The following is a 16,558-nucleotide window of genomic DNA, read 5'->3' on the forward strand; positions in this document are numbered from 1 at the left end:
GACGATGCTGACACATGTGTCTGGCTTGTGACTTCTTCCCACTTCCCTTCTGCCCCTCCTCCGTCGCGGGTCCTGCCGGAGCGAGGGGCACACAGGGCTCCTTTGTTTCTGTGGCTCCGGAGCAGGGGTCTCTGCCTCGCTGGGGGGGAGGGGGCAGCGACTGAACCTCTGGTGTCCTACTTGGGAATTAGTTTGATTACACACAGCAGTAGGGCAAAGATTTTCTGAACAAAGCAAACTGAGTTTGAGTCTTGTCACCACTTCAGAGCTTGACTTCCCTCATCTTGAAACGAGGACTGTGAATTGTGTGGCCTGCTTGCCTCACAGGGAAGTGAAATCAAATGAAACGGTGGCGGAGGGAGGTGTGTGGACTCAACAGGTTCCCGTAGGTGCCTCTGGCTCTGCGCCAGGCACGGGGGAGTCACTGTTCCCAGCGCTCACCCTCCTGGAGCCTAGAGAGGAGGGAGACAGGAAGTCATGCCGTGAATACGGAAGGATGCCTGAGCTGAGTGACATGAGGACAAGTTCCAGGACTCTGTGGCGACCTGCCCTAGACACCTGCTGTGGTCTGGGAGGCCAGGAAAGGCTATAGGGTTGAGTTGAAATTTGAGCCGAGATCTGAGGGATGAGCAGGAGTTAACTAGGGGGCGTGTATGGAGGGGCTTGGGAGCTCGGAAATCCAGGCAGAAGGACCGGCAGTGACAGGAGACGTCATGGACCTTTGGACACCTGAGAGAAGATGATGGGGGCGAGGGGGTGGTAGCAAGGGAGGGAGGGATAGGATGAGGCTGCAGAGGAGGTGGAGACCACGCACACCTTATCATTCCTGGTAAGGATTTTGGACCTTCCAAGAGCTATATGGGAAGCCAGAGAGTGGATGTGTGACAAGGTGCGATTTAATTCTCTTAAGAGACCACCTGAACGGCCATGTGCAGACTAGGCCAAAGAGGGATCAGGGACAGCAGTCATAGCTGCTGCACTTGGCCACAGACTGCAGTGGCCCAGACAGGGCAGTGGTGGCCTGGACCAGGGCCATGTTCTTGCTGTGTCACCGTTACAGTGTCAGTTTATGAGAACCTCCCCCCTTCAGTCTTGGTGTCCTAGGGCCACCGTAAGAAGGCACTACACACGGGGTGGCTTGAAACAGCAGAAGTTGGTTCTCTCACGGTTCTGGAGGTTAGAAGTCACCAATCAAGGTTGGCTGGGCCATGTTCTCTCCGAAAGGTCTAGGGGAGGGGCCTTCCTTGTTTCTTCCTAGCTTTTGGTGTTACCAGCAAACCTTGGCATTTCTTGGTTTGTAAACACATTGCTGCATTCTCTGCCTCTGTCACCACATGGCGCTCTCCTTGTGTGTGATTACCCACCAATATCACATCCTTGGCTGAGGTCTAGCACATGGGCACAGAGGGCCCCAAGCGGGCCAGGTGCTGGCGGGTGAAGGCAGAGAACAAATGCGGAGGAGGGGCACCCAGAACCCGCCTGAGAGCACTCTGATGGGTGCTCTTCTAACTCCTCCTTAGCGCCTGGTGGTGACGTGGGCTCACCTTCAGAATAAGCCTCCCCCTCATTGGATGGCTCCGGCTTATCATTAAATTAGACGGATAAATGATAGAAAATGATTTGTCTTTGGGTGATGGGCACACAATGCAATCAACAGTTCAAATGCTATAGAGATGTTTACCTGAAACCTATCTATTCTTAGCGACCAATGTCATCTCATTAAATTTAATTTCTTAAATAAATAAGGGCAAAAACCATTCTGTGTTGGTTTTATAATCCAAGCAGCCCTTGGAATAGAAATGATGCGTATTTGATATTAGCTGCCTCCCTTCTGCTTCAGCCCTAGCACTTTTGTGCTGAGCCAGGATATAGTCTCAGAATCTTTCTCTTTTTTATTAACTGAGAGGGGGGGAAGCTGAGAGATAGACTCCCGCATAAGCCCTGACTGGGATCCACCCGGCAAGCCCCCTACACAGCAATGCTCTACCCATCTGGGGCCGCTGCTCCATTGCTTGGCAACCAGGCTATTTCAGCACCTGAGGGAAGGCCATGGAGCCATCCTCAGTGCCTGGGGCCAACTTGCCCGAATTGTTTGAGTCATGGCTGCAGGAGGAAAAGACAGAGAGAGGAGGGGGAAGAGTGGAGAAGCAGATGATCGCTTCTCCTGTGTGCCCTGACCGGGAATCAAGCCTGGTACTTCCACACTCTGGGCCAACGCTCTACCACTAAGCCAACCAGTCAGGGCCCAGAATCTTTCTTAGTACAGCTTTAGATATCTGTTATAAACCCATGAGCGCAGGCACTTTGATGAAGGCTGTTTTATCCCTACCCTAGTGTTTATGAAGATGGAGGGTGAGGGGAATCCCAAGGTAGACAACACTGTGTCTCAGACTCACTGTGTGATTCTGGGCAAGACGTTTAACTTCTCTGCCCCACCTCAGGCCTCTCTGGGTGGAATGTAAGGACTGACTCAAGTGAGGCCGACCTGGGGTTTGGTACATTAGGAAGAGCCTGCTCATTTGCAGTCAGACAGAGTTGAGTTTTAGACCATGGCCTCATCTTTTTTTTTTTTTCTTTTTTACAGAGACAGAGAGAGAGTCAGAGAGAGGGACAGACAGATGGGAACAGAGAGAGATGAGAAGCATCAATCATTAGTTTTTCGTTGCAACACCTTAGTTGTTCATTGATTGCTTTCTCATATGTGCCTTGACCACAGGTCTTCAGCAGACGGAGTAACCCCTTGCTCGTGCCAGTGACCTTGGGTCTAAGCTGGTAAGCTTTGCTCAAGCCAGATGAGGCCGCGCTCAAGCTGGCGACCTCGGGGTCTCGAACCTGGGTTCTCTGCATCCCAGTCCGATGCTCTATCCACTGCGCCACCACCTGGTCAGGCGGCCTCATCATTTATAAACTATGTTCCTTGGGCAGGTCACATCACCTGCTCTAAGCCTCATGGCATCTTCTTGTATAAAATAGGACCATAGTACCCCATTTGTAGGTGACAGAGATTACGTATGTGAAGCAGGGAGTTCCACATGTGAGTGTAATTGTCATTGTCCTAACCATCATCATCTTCACTAAAAGTCTTTTTCAGCTCTAAAATTCTATGACTTTATGGAACGTCCTCATCCAAGTGGCAAAATAAGACAACAATCCTGGTTCTGTGGAAATGTACTTTCTAGTAAGGACAGGAGGAACATAATTGCCCCTCAATAATGGCTCTGACTTGACCACAAGCTGTCCAAAGGTCTTAACTGCTTGATCTGTAATGATGCAGCCATCTGCGTTCGCAGTGATTTAGCAATGGGGCTCTACCTGAGCCGGACCCTCAGTGATCAGAGCTGGAGCGGGCGGTATTTCTAATTCTGATGGAAGGAGCGGTGTGTGGTATAGGCAGTTATCTCAGCCCCGAGTTAATGACCTACCAGTTGAACCCAGCCAAGAAGAAGCACTGGTCACAATGACGATGGATTTTTCTTTTTTCTTTTTACGATGCTGTTCCTACCCCAACAGCCGCCTATCTGGAGCGTGATCATGCCTTTTGCTATCTCGTCTCAATGCCCAAGAAAGCCTCTTTTGGAAAGATTTAGTCCCTCAATTAGGGAAAATCGATTTCTGTTTTCTAGAGTCACTGTTCCAAAGATAAGTGGGAAAGGGCGGGAGAAGCCGTATTCATCTTCACGAGCAGGCAGGAAGGCGACCCAGGGTGCTTTCAGCTCTCCAGCCTCGGCCTGTGTCTGCGTAGATCCTGGTTTCTCTGTTTATCTTTTAATTGCTCCTACCTACAGGACACTAGCCAACACCGCGTGAGACACACTTCATCTCGCACAAGTTCCTGGAGACTTACATCAAGCGGCCCGGCAGTGTTCTCTAAGTGTGCCCGCACGAAAGTGATTCTAAGTGGTCCCTAAGATGCTCTCCGGTGGCTCAGAGACTTGGCATTCAGGAACACGGACTCACGTGGAGAGTTTGGTTTCTGTTTTTAGTTCTCTGCTGTTTCTTCTGATTACCTCAAATGGAGAGGTACATTTGGATGTCTACGTCTTCCTTCGTGGACAGCAGACCGTTGGCTCCCAGTTGAGGGGAGGCAGGAGGATCCGGCAAAAATCTAGTATCCTTATTTTCTATTCATATTGTGTGGATTTTTTTTATCAGTTCTTTATCCCAAGTGATAGTGACTTTCCATTGATGGGGTTTAACATTTCCTTTTAAAATAGATTTTATAACTAAATAAAAACCTTGAATTTAAAAAAGTGAGTTGGGGCCCTGGCCGGTTGGCTCACTGACTAGAGCATTGGCCCGGTGTGTGGAAGTGTCGGGTTCCACCCCGGTCAGGGCACACGTGAGAAGCAATCATCCCCCACCCTCTCCCCCTCTTGCTGCCAGTAGCTCTGTTGGTTTGAGTGTTTGGCCCCAGGCACTGAGGGGTAGCTCAGTTGATTTGAGCATCGGCCCCAGATGAGGGTTACCAGGTGGATCCCAGTTGGGGTCCATGTAGGAGTCTGCCTCTCTATCTCCCCTCCTCTCAGTTAATTAATAAGTGAATAAATAATAAATTAAAAAAGTGAGTTGGTTTATAAAACCTAAGTCAGTTGTAGTAAGGTACGTGGAAGAGACAGAAGTAACACAGTGGTGTATGATTGTCAGAGTTGAAGACATGACCAGAAGGGAAAGTACTGTGCTTCTACAGGAAACCCAGCAACTCACTGGCTGTGTGATCTTAAGCAAGTTTCTTAGCTTCTCTGAGCATTAGTCTTCTCATCTGTCAGATGCAGGGGATGATTTCATAAAGCCAGGAAGATAAAAATACGTGAAGCTGCTTTGTCAGTCGTAACCTTCCTTACCAGAGGAAGTGATTCATTTCTTTACAGGGTTAGAAAAATGAAAGGTCCAGTAGGTTCGGGACCAGGCGGCCAGGGGTGGGCCCTTCCCTCCCCTCCCCTCCCCTCCCTTCCCCTCCCCTCCCCTCCCCTCCCCTCCTCTCCCCTCCTCTCAGCTTTCTGTCTGTAAAATGAAGAGACTGAACGACCCCAGTGGGTTCCAGGCCTGGCTGTGCATCACAGTCCCCCGATTGTGGTCAAGTGAACCTGAGGTGCTGGGTGCCCCCCTCGCTCCACCCACTCCGTGATGGAGGAGGCCCTTCCTGTTCTGATCCCTGAGGCAGTGCCTCAGAGCAGGACTCAGACTGTGGTTAGGGAGGGTGGTCACCCCAGGAGCCTGCCAGCTCTGGTGATGTCCTGCCTGGGCTCCTGCGAGGCCTGTGCCCAGGGCCACTGAAGACCTTCTGGTCCAAACTCTGATTTCAGAGATGGCACTGAGACCCAGAGGAAATAAGTGACGGGCTCACCCGGCCGGATATGGGAGCACAGCCCAGTTCTCCTGGTCCCCAGTCAGCAACGCTTCCACTACATTCCATTATCCACTAAGAGAATGTGTGTTTTGACCTATAATTTTTCTTAATTAGGCTAGAAGTTACAAACAGTGAAAAAATGTATAGCTATCTGAATGTACAGATACGATTCCATGAGGTTTAACACATGTATACAGCTGGGAAGCCAGCACCCCAATCAAGATACAGAAATCGCCTCACCCCAGAAAGGCCCCGTGTGCTCCCTTCTAGTCAGTCCCCACACCCCAAGGGCAAACACTGTTCTTACTTCTGTCATCGTCGATTATTTGGACTACTGATGAACTTTAAGTGAATCGTACACTCAGTTCTGTTTGTGTCTGGCTTCTTTGATTCAGTGTAATAATTTTGAAATTCATTCAAGTGGTTGGATGAATCATCTTTTTTTTTTAATCACTTTGTTTGTAAGAAGCTATTGTATGACTTGACCATGACTTTTTTATCCATTCACTTGTTGATGGATATTCATCATTTCTTTTTGTGGGTGTATATTTTTATTTCTCTTGGGTAAAGACCAAGGGGTGAAATTGCTGGCCGTAGAATAGTTGCATGTCTGCTTTATAAGAAGCAGTCGTGCAGCTTTCCAAAGTGACTATACCAGCAACGAGTGCAAGTTCCAATTGCTCACTGCTCCCTCAACACCTACTATTGTTCCTATCTTTAATTTTTCCATTTAGTAGTGAATGGTATCATGCTTTGAGTTTGCATTTCTGTGATTGGATGAGAAGTGACCATCTCGTACACTTACTGGCCATTTGTATATCATGTTTTTGTGAAATGCCTTTGCAATGTGCCCATTTTTTAATGTTATACTTTTATTATTGACTTCATAGTAATACTTAGATCAGTTTGAGAATTGGCACTTTTTTATTTTATTGAATTTGTTGAGGTGACTGGTGAATGTAATTATATAGGCTTCAGGGGTACAGTTCTATAACACATCACCTGTATATTGTACTGTGTGTTCGCTACCCAAAGTGAAGTCTCCTTCCATCGCCATTGACCCCTTTACCCTCTTCCACTTCCCCCACCCTCTTTCCCTCTGGTGTTCACCACCCTGTTGTCTGTGTCTAAGTTATTTCTTCTTTGCTCAATCCCTTCGCCTTTTTCACCCAGCTCCCCAAATCCCCACCCCTCTGACAGCTGTCCGTCTGTTCTCTGTATCTATGAGTCTGTTTATTTTATTCATTAGATTCCACATATGAGTGAAGTCATATGGTACTTATCTTTCTCTGACTGGCTTATTTCTCTGAGCATAATGCTCTCCAGGTCCATCCATGCTGTCGCAAAAAGTAAAGTTTCCTTCTTTTTTACAGCTGAGTAGTTTTTCACTGTATAAATGTACCACAGCTTTTTTAATTCACTCATCTACCAATGGGCAGTTGGTCTGCTATTGTAAATATTGCTGCAATGAACATAGGGGTGTATCTATTCTTTCAGATTAGCATTTCAGGTTTCTTCAGAGATACTCCCAGAAGTGGAATTGCTGGGTCATAGAGCAGTTCATTTTCAGTTTTTTGAAGTAACTCCATATTGCATTAGACGTCTGTACCAATCTGCATTCTCACCAACAGTGCATGAGGGCTCCCTTTTCTCCACATCCTCTCCAACACTTGTTGTTTGTTGACTTATTGATGATAGCAATCTTGACAGGCATGACGTGGTATCTCATTGTAGTTTTAATTTGCATCTCTCTGATGATTAGTGATGTTGAGCATCTTTTTATATGCCTAGTGGCCATCTGTATGTCCCCTTTGGAGAAGTGTCTAGTCAGGTCCTTTGCTCATTTTTTAATTAGATTGTTTTTTATGGTGTTAAGTTTTTTTAAGTTATTTATAAATTTTGAATATTAACCACTTATCAAATGTAGCAGTGGCGAGTATGTCCTCCCATTCAGTGGCTTGTCTTTTCTTTTTTTTTCTTTTTTTTTTTTTTGTATTTTTTCTGAAGCTGGAAACGGAGAGGCAGTCAGACAGACTCCCGCATGCGCCCGACCGGGATCCACCCGGCACAACCACCAGGGGGCGATGCCCTGCCCATCGGGGCGTCGCTCTGTCACAACCAGAGCCACTCTAGCGCCTGGGGCAGAGGCCAAGGAGCCATCCCCAGCGCCCTGGCCATCCTTTGCTCCAATGGAGCCTCGGCTGCGGGAAGGGAAGAGAGAGACAGAGAGGAAGGAGAGGAGGAGGGGTGGAGAAGCAGATGGGCGCTTCTCCTCTGTGCCCTGGCCGGAATCGAACCCGGGACTTCCACAAGCCAGGCTGACGCTCTACCACTGAGCCAACCGACCAGGGCTGTCTTTTAATTTTGTTGATCATTTCCTTTGCTGTGCAAAAACTTTTTAATTTGATGTAGTCTTGTTTATTTTTTCTTTTGTTTCCCTTGCCCAAGGAGCTATATCGAAAAAATACTGCTACAAGAAATGTTCAAGCTTTTACTGCCTGTGTATTCTTCTAGTATTTTTATGGTTTCAAGTCTAACATTTAAGTCTCTAATTCATTTTGAATTAATCCTTTTTTATTGCCCTATAGTTAGTGTTCTTGTGTATGGTGTAAGAAGGTGGTCTAGTTTCTTTTTTTTGGCACGTATCTGTCCAATTTTCCCAACACCATTTACTGAATAAACTATCTTTACCCCATTGTATGTTTTTGCCTCCTTTGTCAAATATTAAATAACCATAAAGGCATGGGTTTATTTCTAGGCTGAGAACTGGCTCTTAATATGGAGTCTTCCAATCTATAAATATTATTTATCTCTCCATTAATTTGGGTCTTTATATATGAGACTATTACAAATGCTATTTTTGTTGCACTTTTCAATTGTGTCTTGCCAGTATATAGAAATACAATTGATTTTTTTTTTAGAATTTAACAGCCACATGAAGGTATAATTTACATACCATAAAAACTACCCATTTTAAGTTTGAAGTTAATGTGTTTTTAACTGAATTTATAGTTGTGAAACTATCGCCATAATCCAGCTTTAGAATACTACCATCACTCCAGAAAGTTCTCTTATGCCTGTTTGCAATCAATCCCCATCCCAATCCAGCGTCAGGCAACCACGAATTTTTTTTCTGTCTCTGTAGTTCTCCCTTCCAAACATTTTAAATAAATAAAATCATATAATATCTAATCTAATATGTCTGACTCCTTTATCTTAGTGTAATATTTTTTTAATTATTTTATTTACTGGTTTTTAGATATAGACATTGATTTGTTATTCCTCTTATTTATGCATTCATTGGGGTGGTTCTCATATGTGCCTGACCAGGGATTGAAACTACACCTTTGGCGTATTGGGATGATGCTCTAACCTAGTGCCAGTCTGCAGACCACTCCACCAGAAATTTCATGCCAGTTGGCGAAAGAGTTAACCACCTCAATATTGTATGACGATGATAGACCCAATGATTTTAGTCAAATTCTCTTTGCTCAAGAGTGATTTCCCTGAAATAATTCTCTTATTTTTACCAGTCTCCATGTGTAAAAAAGGTTGAAAATTACTTCTCTAACCAACTGAGCTACCTGGCCAGGGCACTCTAACATAATATTTTTAGGGCTTGTTCATATTGCAATAGCTTGTTCCTTTTTTATCGCCCAATACTTAGTGTTCTATTATACGGCTATTCTACATTTTGTGTATCTCTTCATCATTGAGTGGACATCTGGAAGGTTTTCGATTTTTGGCTATTACAAACGTGAGTGTTCAGGTTTTTGCGTGGACATATGTTTTCATTTCTCTTGAGTGGATACCAAGGAGGGGAATTACTAGGTTACAACTGTGTTGAACTGTTTGAGGAACTGCCGGGCTGTTTTCTAAAGTGTCTGCACCATTTTACATTCCCACCATCAGTGTATGAAGATTCTTGTTTCTTCACATCCTTGGCAACACTTGTTATTATCCGACTCTCTATCAGTTCTAGTGGATGTAAAGTAGAATGGGATCCCTTTGTGGTTTCAGTTTGCATTTCCGCGGTGACTAATGATATAAGCATCTTTCACGTGCTTATAGGCTATTTGTGTATCTTCTTTGGAGTACCTATTTATATCCTTTATCCATTTTTTTTAATTGAGGTAAAAATTCACCTGAAATTAACTATGTTCAAGTCTGGATTTAAGTGGCAGTTAGTACATTTGCAATATTCTATAACCACTACTTCTATCTAGTTTCAAAATATTTTTTATCATCCCGAAAGGAAACCCCATACCCATTAAGGAGTTACTCCCCATTCCCCTGTCCCAGCCCCTGGTGATCACTGCTCTGCCTTCTGTCCCTATGAACTACCTATTCTAGAATTCCATGCAAATGAGATCATACAATAATGTGACCGTTTATGTCTGGCTGCCATTACTTATGTTTTCGAGACTCACCCATGGTGTAGCACATATCAGTTCTTTATTCCTCTTTATGACTGAATAATAGTCCATTGTATGGATATATTCTATATTTGTGTATACATTCATGAGGCATTTGAAACTTGGGTTGTTTCCACCATCTGGCTATTGTGAATAATGTTGCTGTAAACATTCATGGATAAGTAACACTGCGGAACAAGTTTTGTTGCTTCCACAAAAAACGCTTGTTCTTACCTAATTCGAGTGTGCTGATCTCAAATCTGACATTAGTTTTTCGCTGTAAGCTACAGTTTTTTTGCAATTCAAGGTTTTAGGTTTTCATCTTATTGTAAAATTTTCAACATTTAGTTTAACGTAATGAAGTAGAATGTCTTCTTGGGCATCACCTTTGTGAAAATATAATAATTTATATAATGCGGTAAATACACTAAAAAATATGATTGCATCAGAATTTGTCTACAATTTTGAAATAGAACATACTAAAACACTTATTTTAATCATAAAATTTGCGCAAAACTTATTTAAATTCTATTCAGGTAAAAATTTGCATATGTAGCTCTTGCGTCTGTGCACTTGTTGAGGACAATCTTATTTGATGCTCCAGCAGTAGTCTGCTCATCACTAACAGCTCCAAGATTTTTGGGAAACTTATCAAGGTGGCTGTTCAGGAAGTGAATCTTAATGCTCATGTTACATCCAATGTCACGGAAAGCCAACAGCATCCTTTGAACCAGAAATTCATAGTTTTCTGCTTTTTGTTGCCAAGGAAGTTCTTCGTAACTGCCACAAAAGACTGCCATGCTGCTTTCTCCTCCTTACTCATCTTCCTGGCAAATTCTTCATCACGTATGAGCGTTCGAATTTGAGGTCCATCGAATACACCTGCTTTTATCTTCTCAAAAGACAAGGCAGGAAAAGCAAAAATAATACAGTGTGTCCGTAAAGTCATGGTGCACTTTTGACCTGTCACAGGAAAGCAACAAAAGATGATAGAAATGTGAAATCTGCACCAAATAAAAGGAGACTCTCCCAGTTTCATACCTATTCAGTGCAGTTCGATGTGGGCTCACGCACAGATTTTTTAGGGCTCCTTAGGTAGCTATCCCGTATAGCAGGGGTCCCCAAACTATGGCCCGCGGGCCACATGTGGCCCCCTGAGGCCATTTATCCGGCCCCCGCCGCACTTCTGGAAGGGGTACCTCTTTCATTGGTGGTCAGTGAGAGATGCAAAGCATGGCATCGCTCACATACAGTACTACTTCCAGTGACTTGGGATGCACGCCTCACGGCTCCGGAAGCACATCACATCACTTGTTACATCTAGCAGTGACAAATATGGACATTGACCATCTCATTAGCCAAAAGCAGGCCCGTAGTTCCCATTGAAATACTGGTCAGTTTATTGATTTAAATTTACTTGTTCTTTACTTTAAATATTGTATTTGTTCCTGTTTTGTTTTTTTACTTTAAAATAAGATATGTGCAGTGTGCATAGGGATTTGTTCATAGCTTTTTTTATAGTCTGGCCCTCCAATGGTCTGAGGGACAGTGAACTGGCCCCCTGTGTAAAAAGTTTGGGGATCCCTGCCGTGTAGCCTCTACAGACTTGTCACTGACTGATGGCCTACCAGAACGGGGTTTCTCCACCAAACTGCTGGTTTCCTTCAACTGCTTATCCCACCGAGTAATGTTATTCCTATGTGGTGGCGCTTCGTTATAAACATGCCGATATTCACATTGCACTTTGGTCATGGGTTTGAATTTAGCAAGCCACAGAACACACTGAACTTTCCTCTGTACCATCCACATCTCAACTAGCATGGCCATGGGTTTCTCCGCTGTATACACGGTGTTACGTCATCATCTGCGCATGCGCACATGCTGCCACATCATCTGACAGAAACTGGGAGGGTTTTCCTTTTATTTGGTGCAGATTTCACATTTCTGTCGTCTTTTGTTGCTTTCCTGTGACCGGTCAAAAGTGCACTATAACTTTACGGACACACTAGATTGTTAAAAGCATTCACTTTCTCTATTCAAAGCCTGAACAAACTGCTTCATTAAGCCAAGTTTGATGTGAAGTGGGGGAAATATGATCCTGTCTCGATTAAATACAGGTTCATTCACAATATTTTGCATCCCTACTTCCAGAGCTTCACGTTTTGACCACTCCTTCTGTGCCCAGTGTTTCTCCCGAGCTCAGCTGTCCCACAAACACAGAAAGCAAGGATACTTCTTGAAACCTCTCTGTTGTCCTAGCAGGAAATTTACCATTTTAAGATCCACACAAATGATCCAGTTATGCTCCTCATACTTCAGAAAGTCCAGGACAATTTTTATGTCATTCTTACTAAGTCATTCAATTTAGGTTGGCTAAACTGCTGAGGGGTTAATGACTGCTTGGCATCAGAAGAAGACCCTTCAGATTCTACAACCATTTCCTCATGTATCTTATCAAAATACACTTGATCACCATGTTCACTTTCTTTGTCCTTAGAAGAAATAAAACCATTGAAAACTGGAACTGGGAGTGTGGGATAGGTCATATTGCTGAAGGAACATTAGGATATGCGATCCTATGCCGTTTTTTCTTGCCGATGCCCTTGGTATGGATCAGACAGAAATAACAGTTACTGCTGTGTTCCTTAGGTTCATACCAAACCATGGGAATACCAAAAGGCATTCCTTTGCATTTTCCTTTTGTCCAATCATGAAGCATTTCCTCACAATTATGACCCACAATATGAGGAGCCTAATTCTTGTCTTGATCGCCAAGGGGAACTTGAAAATAGGCAATATATGCATGTGTCACAAATGATGAAATATTGCGCCTTTGACGTTGAAGTGTGTAACAGCCACATATATAACAGAAGGTGTCAGGACTATTCTTACATTTACGCCTACTCGAAGAAGCCATGATTCAATCTTGAAACAAAATAAGAGGGTGTTTTTATCAGATAATAACTTTTTACATTTAAAAACAACTACAATTATGTAAAAGTGATGTATGTAAAACATTAATTGCCTTGTGGTTATGTTCAATCCAAGAGTTGTTGCCTTTAACTCCAATTTAAAAAACAATGCATGCCATTAACTGTAACAAAAAGAAAATAAAATTGCATAAAAACTAGAGCATAAATCAAAAAATGGATTTCAGATTTGGAATCAGCAATGCAGAAATATATAGAAACAGTTATAAAACCTCATGCAACAGAAAATAAAAAAAAAAAAATTGTTCCCCAGTGTAATCAAAAGATTGTTTGAGCTCTTTGGTTCCCTTTATCCCTTCCATTTTCATAAATTTTAGGATCAGCTGTCAGTTGTCAGTTTCTACAAATAAATCAGCTGTATTTTTGTCATGTTGAATCTGTAGATCAATATGGGAAGTCTTATTATCATCTTAACAATATTAAGTCATTCAACCAAAAGCATGAACTATCCATTTATTTTGGTCTTTAATTCCTTTCAACAATGGTTGGTAGTTTTCAAAAGATACAATTTGTACTTCTTTTGTTAAATTGTAAATGGCATTTTTATCATTTTTAATTGCATTTCCTCATTGTTTTTTATTTGCTATAAATAGAAATATCACTGATTTGCAAATGTTGACCTGTATCCTGAAACCATGTTACCTTTACCTATTAGTTTTACTTTTTCTGTAGATTTCTTAGGACTTTTTTGTGTAAACACTCATGACATCTACAATTAAAGACATTACTACCATTTTCTTTTCTGTCTTTATGCCTTTATTTTTTATTTTTGTCTTACCAATTATACTAGCTAGGAATTCTAGTGCAATATTGAATAGAAGTGATGAGAAAGTATACATCATTAAATATGATGTAAACTATAGAGGTGTTTTAGTAGTCATGCTAGAGTTTGCAAAAAGGGCCAAAATCCTGAAATTAAGAGACACCAAACCAACATTTAGTAGAAAGAGGCCATTTCTCAGATGTATTCAAAACAACTTTTCCACACATGGGGCAGAAATGGAACTGACATTAGAGTAAACAAAAAGAGGAACTTGTTGTCACAAGTAATAAGAACATCTAGAAATTTATCTGCGTCACGCACAGGGGGATCTAAGGAATCAAAATGTCGTCAGGGTAATGTCTCTCTCCATCTCTTGAGTCCCTTTTCATACATTGGTTTTAAGCTCAGCAAATCCCCCCATCACTCCTTATCACCTCATTTTGCCAAAGATGTCACCAGCAGCTCCGGACTTATGGCCAACCAAATAACTAACTCGAGAAAAAAGAACAGGCCTTGTTTTTTGGTTTTTTTCAGTACTGAAAAAAAGTTAGGATTTTTTTTTTTTGTATTTTTTCTGAAGCTGGAAACGGGGAGAGATAGTCAGACAGACTCCCGCATGCGCCCGACAAGGATCCACCCGGCACACCCACCAGGGGGTGGCGCTCTGCCCCTCCGGGGCGTCGCTATGTTGCGACCAGAGCCACTCCAGCGCCTGAGGCAGAGGCCACAGAGCCATCCCCAGCGCTCGGGCTATCTTTGCTCCAATGGAGCCTTGGCTGCGGGAGGGGAAGAGAGAGACAGAGAGGAAGGAGGGGGGGAGGAGGGGTAGAGAAGCAGATGGGTGCTTCTCCTGTGTGCCCTGGCCGGGAATCGAACCCGGGACTTCTGCACGCCAGGCCGAAGCTCTACCACTGAGCCAACCGGCCAGGGCAAATTTAGGATTTATTATTTGGATAAATCAGGTCACATTGCCATCCCCTGACCAATCACTGAAGCCAAGAGAATGGAATGCCCTGATTGGTCAGGTCCAAACTACATGCTCCTCCCTCTTGGAACCAGAGGATGGAGCCAGCTTCAGGCAAAGTCTAATGGACTGAGAAGGGGAAGAGCAGTTTCCCAAAGAGAAATCAGAGTATTGTTACCAGAAAATGAGGGAATGGGTCCCAGCCAGGCATAAAGCACAGCTGCCCACAGAAGATCTGTCTGTGTCCCAGGCCTGGCACCATCCCCAGTCCTTTTTGAGCTTCAGTGTCTCCGTTTGCAGCACGCAGGTGGTGGTCCTCGCCCTTCTCGGCCCTGCCCGAAAGGTTCAAGGAGGTCGTGTACCAGAAAGCTGTGTCTAGACTGTCAAGTGCAGTGCGTGTGTAAGGGAGAGGTCACAAGAATGATTGCATTTCTTACCCATCATCCATCTGTCCTCTTCTGTCTTCCTCATAGAGCACCTGAAGAAGCCACTTGAAGACTACATGGCCCATTTCCCCAGCGTGAGGATTCTCCGAACCAAGAAACGGGAAGGGCTGATAAGGACCCGGATGCTGGGGGCCTCAGCAGCAGTTGGGGATGTCATCACATTCTTGGACTCACACTGTGAAGCCAATGTCAATTGGCTCCCCCCCTTGCTCGGTAAGGGGTCCTCCCAAGACAAGGTAGTGACCCGGAATGGGCGACCGACCACTGGCCCCGGCCCTCTGCAGGGAGTCATCCACAAGGGTTCCCTTGCCTGCTTGAGAGGCACCCAGCACAGTGCCAGGGGTCTCGAGGGGCTCAGAGGTTCGGGAATGTTCAGAGGCCTTGAAACCCCATTCAGTCCTGTCCCTTCATTCTCCAGAGAAGGAAACTGCGACTCATAGAGAGGGAAGTGGCTTCCCCAAAGTCATACAGCACATTAGTTTCTAGTGACATGATTGCTCTCCCAGATTACTTCAGGTTTTCTTAGAAAGCAAGCCAAGCCTGTCTACCATTAAGAGCCAAACTATGGGGGCAAGGGGGCATCATCATATCAATTTACCATTCACTGCACTGCTACTGTGAGCCAGGAAGGTTGCAAGCAGTATCTCTGAGTCTCTCAAAACTATGCCAGGTTGAAAGGATCCCTTGTTTCATAGTAGAAGAAGCTGAAGCTCAGAGATGTTGAATGACTCACTTATTTCCTTGGGCCATAAGTGTCAAAGTTACCATCTGTCCGGCTCCAAAGTCTATCTTTCATGAGTGCACATTGCCTCCCTAAATTCATTTCCCCTATGGGGAGTTTCTGACAGCTCTCAGGGAAGGACTGTTGATGGAGGCCAACATGATCCAGGTGTCATCCACCATCGCCCTGAGGACTGAAGATTGGATGCTGGTGTCTCATAGCTGCTTGGAGAACCAGGCCTGAGCCCTGAGGAGTTTGGCTTTGATAAAGGCAGTGAGCTGGTGCTGACAGTTGGACACTGGAAAGGAAATGTCCCATTGAGCCTGGGAGTCAGGCAAGGGGTGGTGATGGAGGCAGACTGGGGAAGACTGATCAATCCAGAGAGAAGAGTGAACCCCTCAGAAGTGGATGGGCATGCTCTCCTTAACAGCATGCTTAGGGAGCACAGAGGACTGATGTAGGGCACAGAGAACTTGAACGTGCATCAGAATCACCCAGAAGACTTGTTGATACGCAGAGTGCTGGGCCCCACCCCAGAGTTTCTGATTCAAGAGGCACAGCAGAGGCCTGAGAAGCTGCGTGTCTAACCAGCTCCTGGGTGCTGCCCCTGCTGCTGGTCCAGGGACCACCCTTTGAGGAGCCCTGGTGAGGCCACCATTCAGAGGTGAGGACAGAAAGCAGAATCCACACAGTTCCATGGGACAACCCAGCAAGTTACATTCCAACACAGATCAGCATGGAGCTTCGGTGTTAGATCGTGCGCGTCTGAGAACCCACAGGTTAGGGAAAGGATATAGCCCCGATTTGGGCGTAAACTGTTTATTTAATCAAGCCAAGTGGTCTGCATCTGCCTCTCATTCCTGAAAGCAAACAAAAAAATAAAAAGGCCTTGCCATAAATTGCCGAGTTTAC

At 44.5% G+C, this 16,558-nt stretch overlaps 1 protein-coding gene across 1 annotated transcript in view; it reads left to right on the forward strand.

The window, feature by feature from the left end:
- GALNT10 (polypeptide N-acetylgalactosaminyltransferase 10) overlaps window positions 1–16,558 on the forward strand; it is a 201,006-nt gene that overhangs the window by 152,407 nt on the left and 32,041 nt on the right. Inside the window, exon 5 of the mRNA XM_066273080.1 lies at window positions 14,953–15,138. Within this exon, the coding sequence (XP_066129177.1) occupies window positions 14,953–15,138 (186 nt within the window). The remainder of the gene's footprint in view (window positions 1–14,952; window positions 15,139–16,558) is intronic.

This window comes from Saccopteryx bilineata, chromosome 4 (assembly GCF_036850765.1).
Source record: "Saccopteryx bilineata isolate mSacBil1 chromosome 4, mSacBil1_pri_phased_curated, whole genome shotgun sequence".
NCBI classification, from domain to species: Eukaryota; Metazoa; Chordata; class Mammalia; order Chiroptera; family Emballonuridae; genus Saccopteryx; species Saccopteryx bilineata.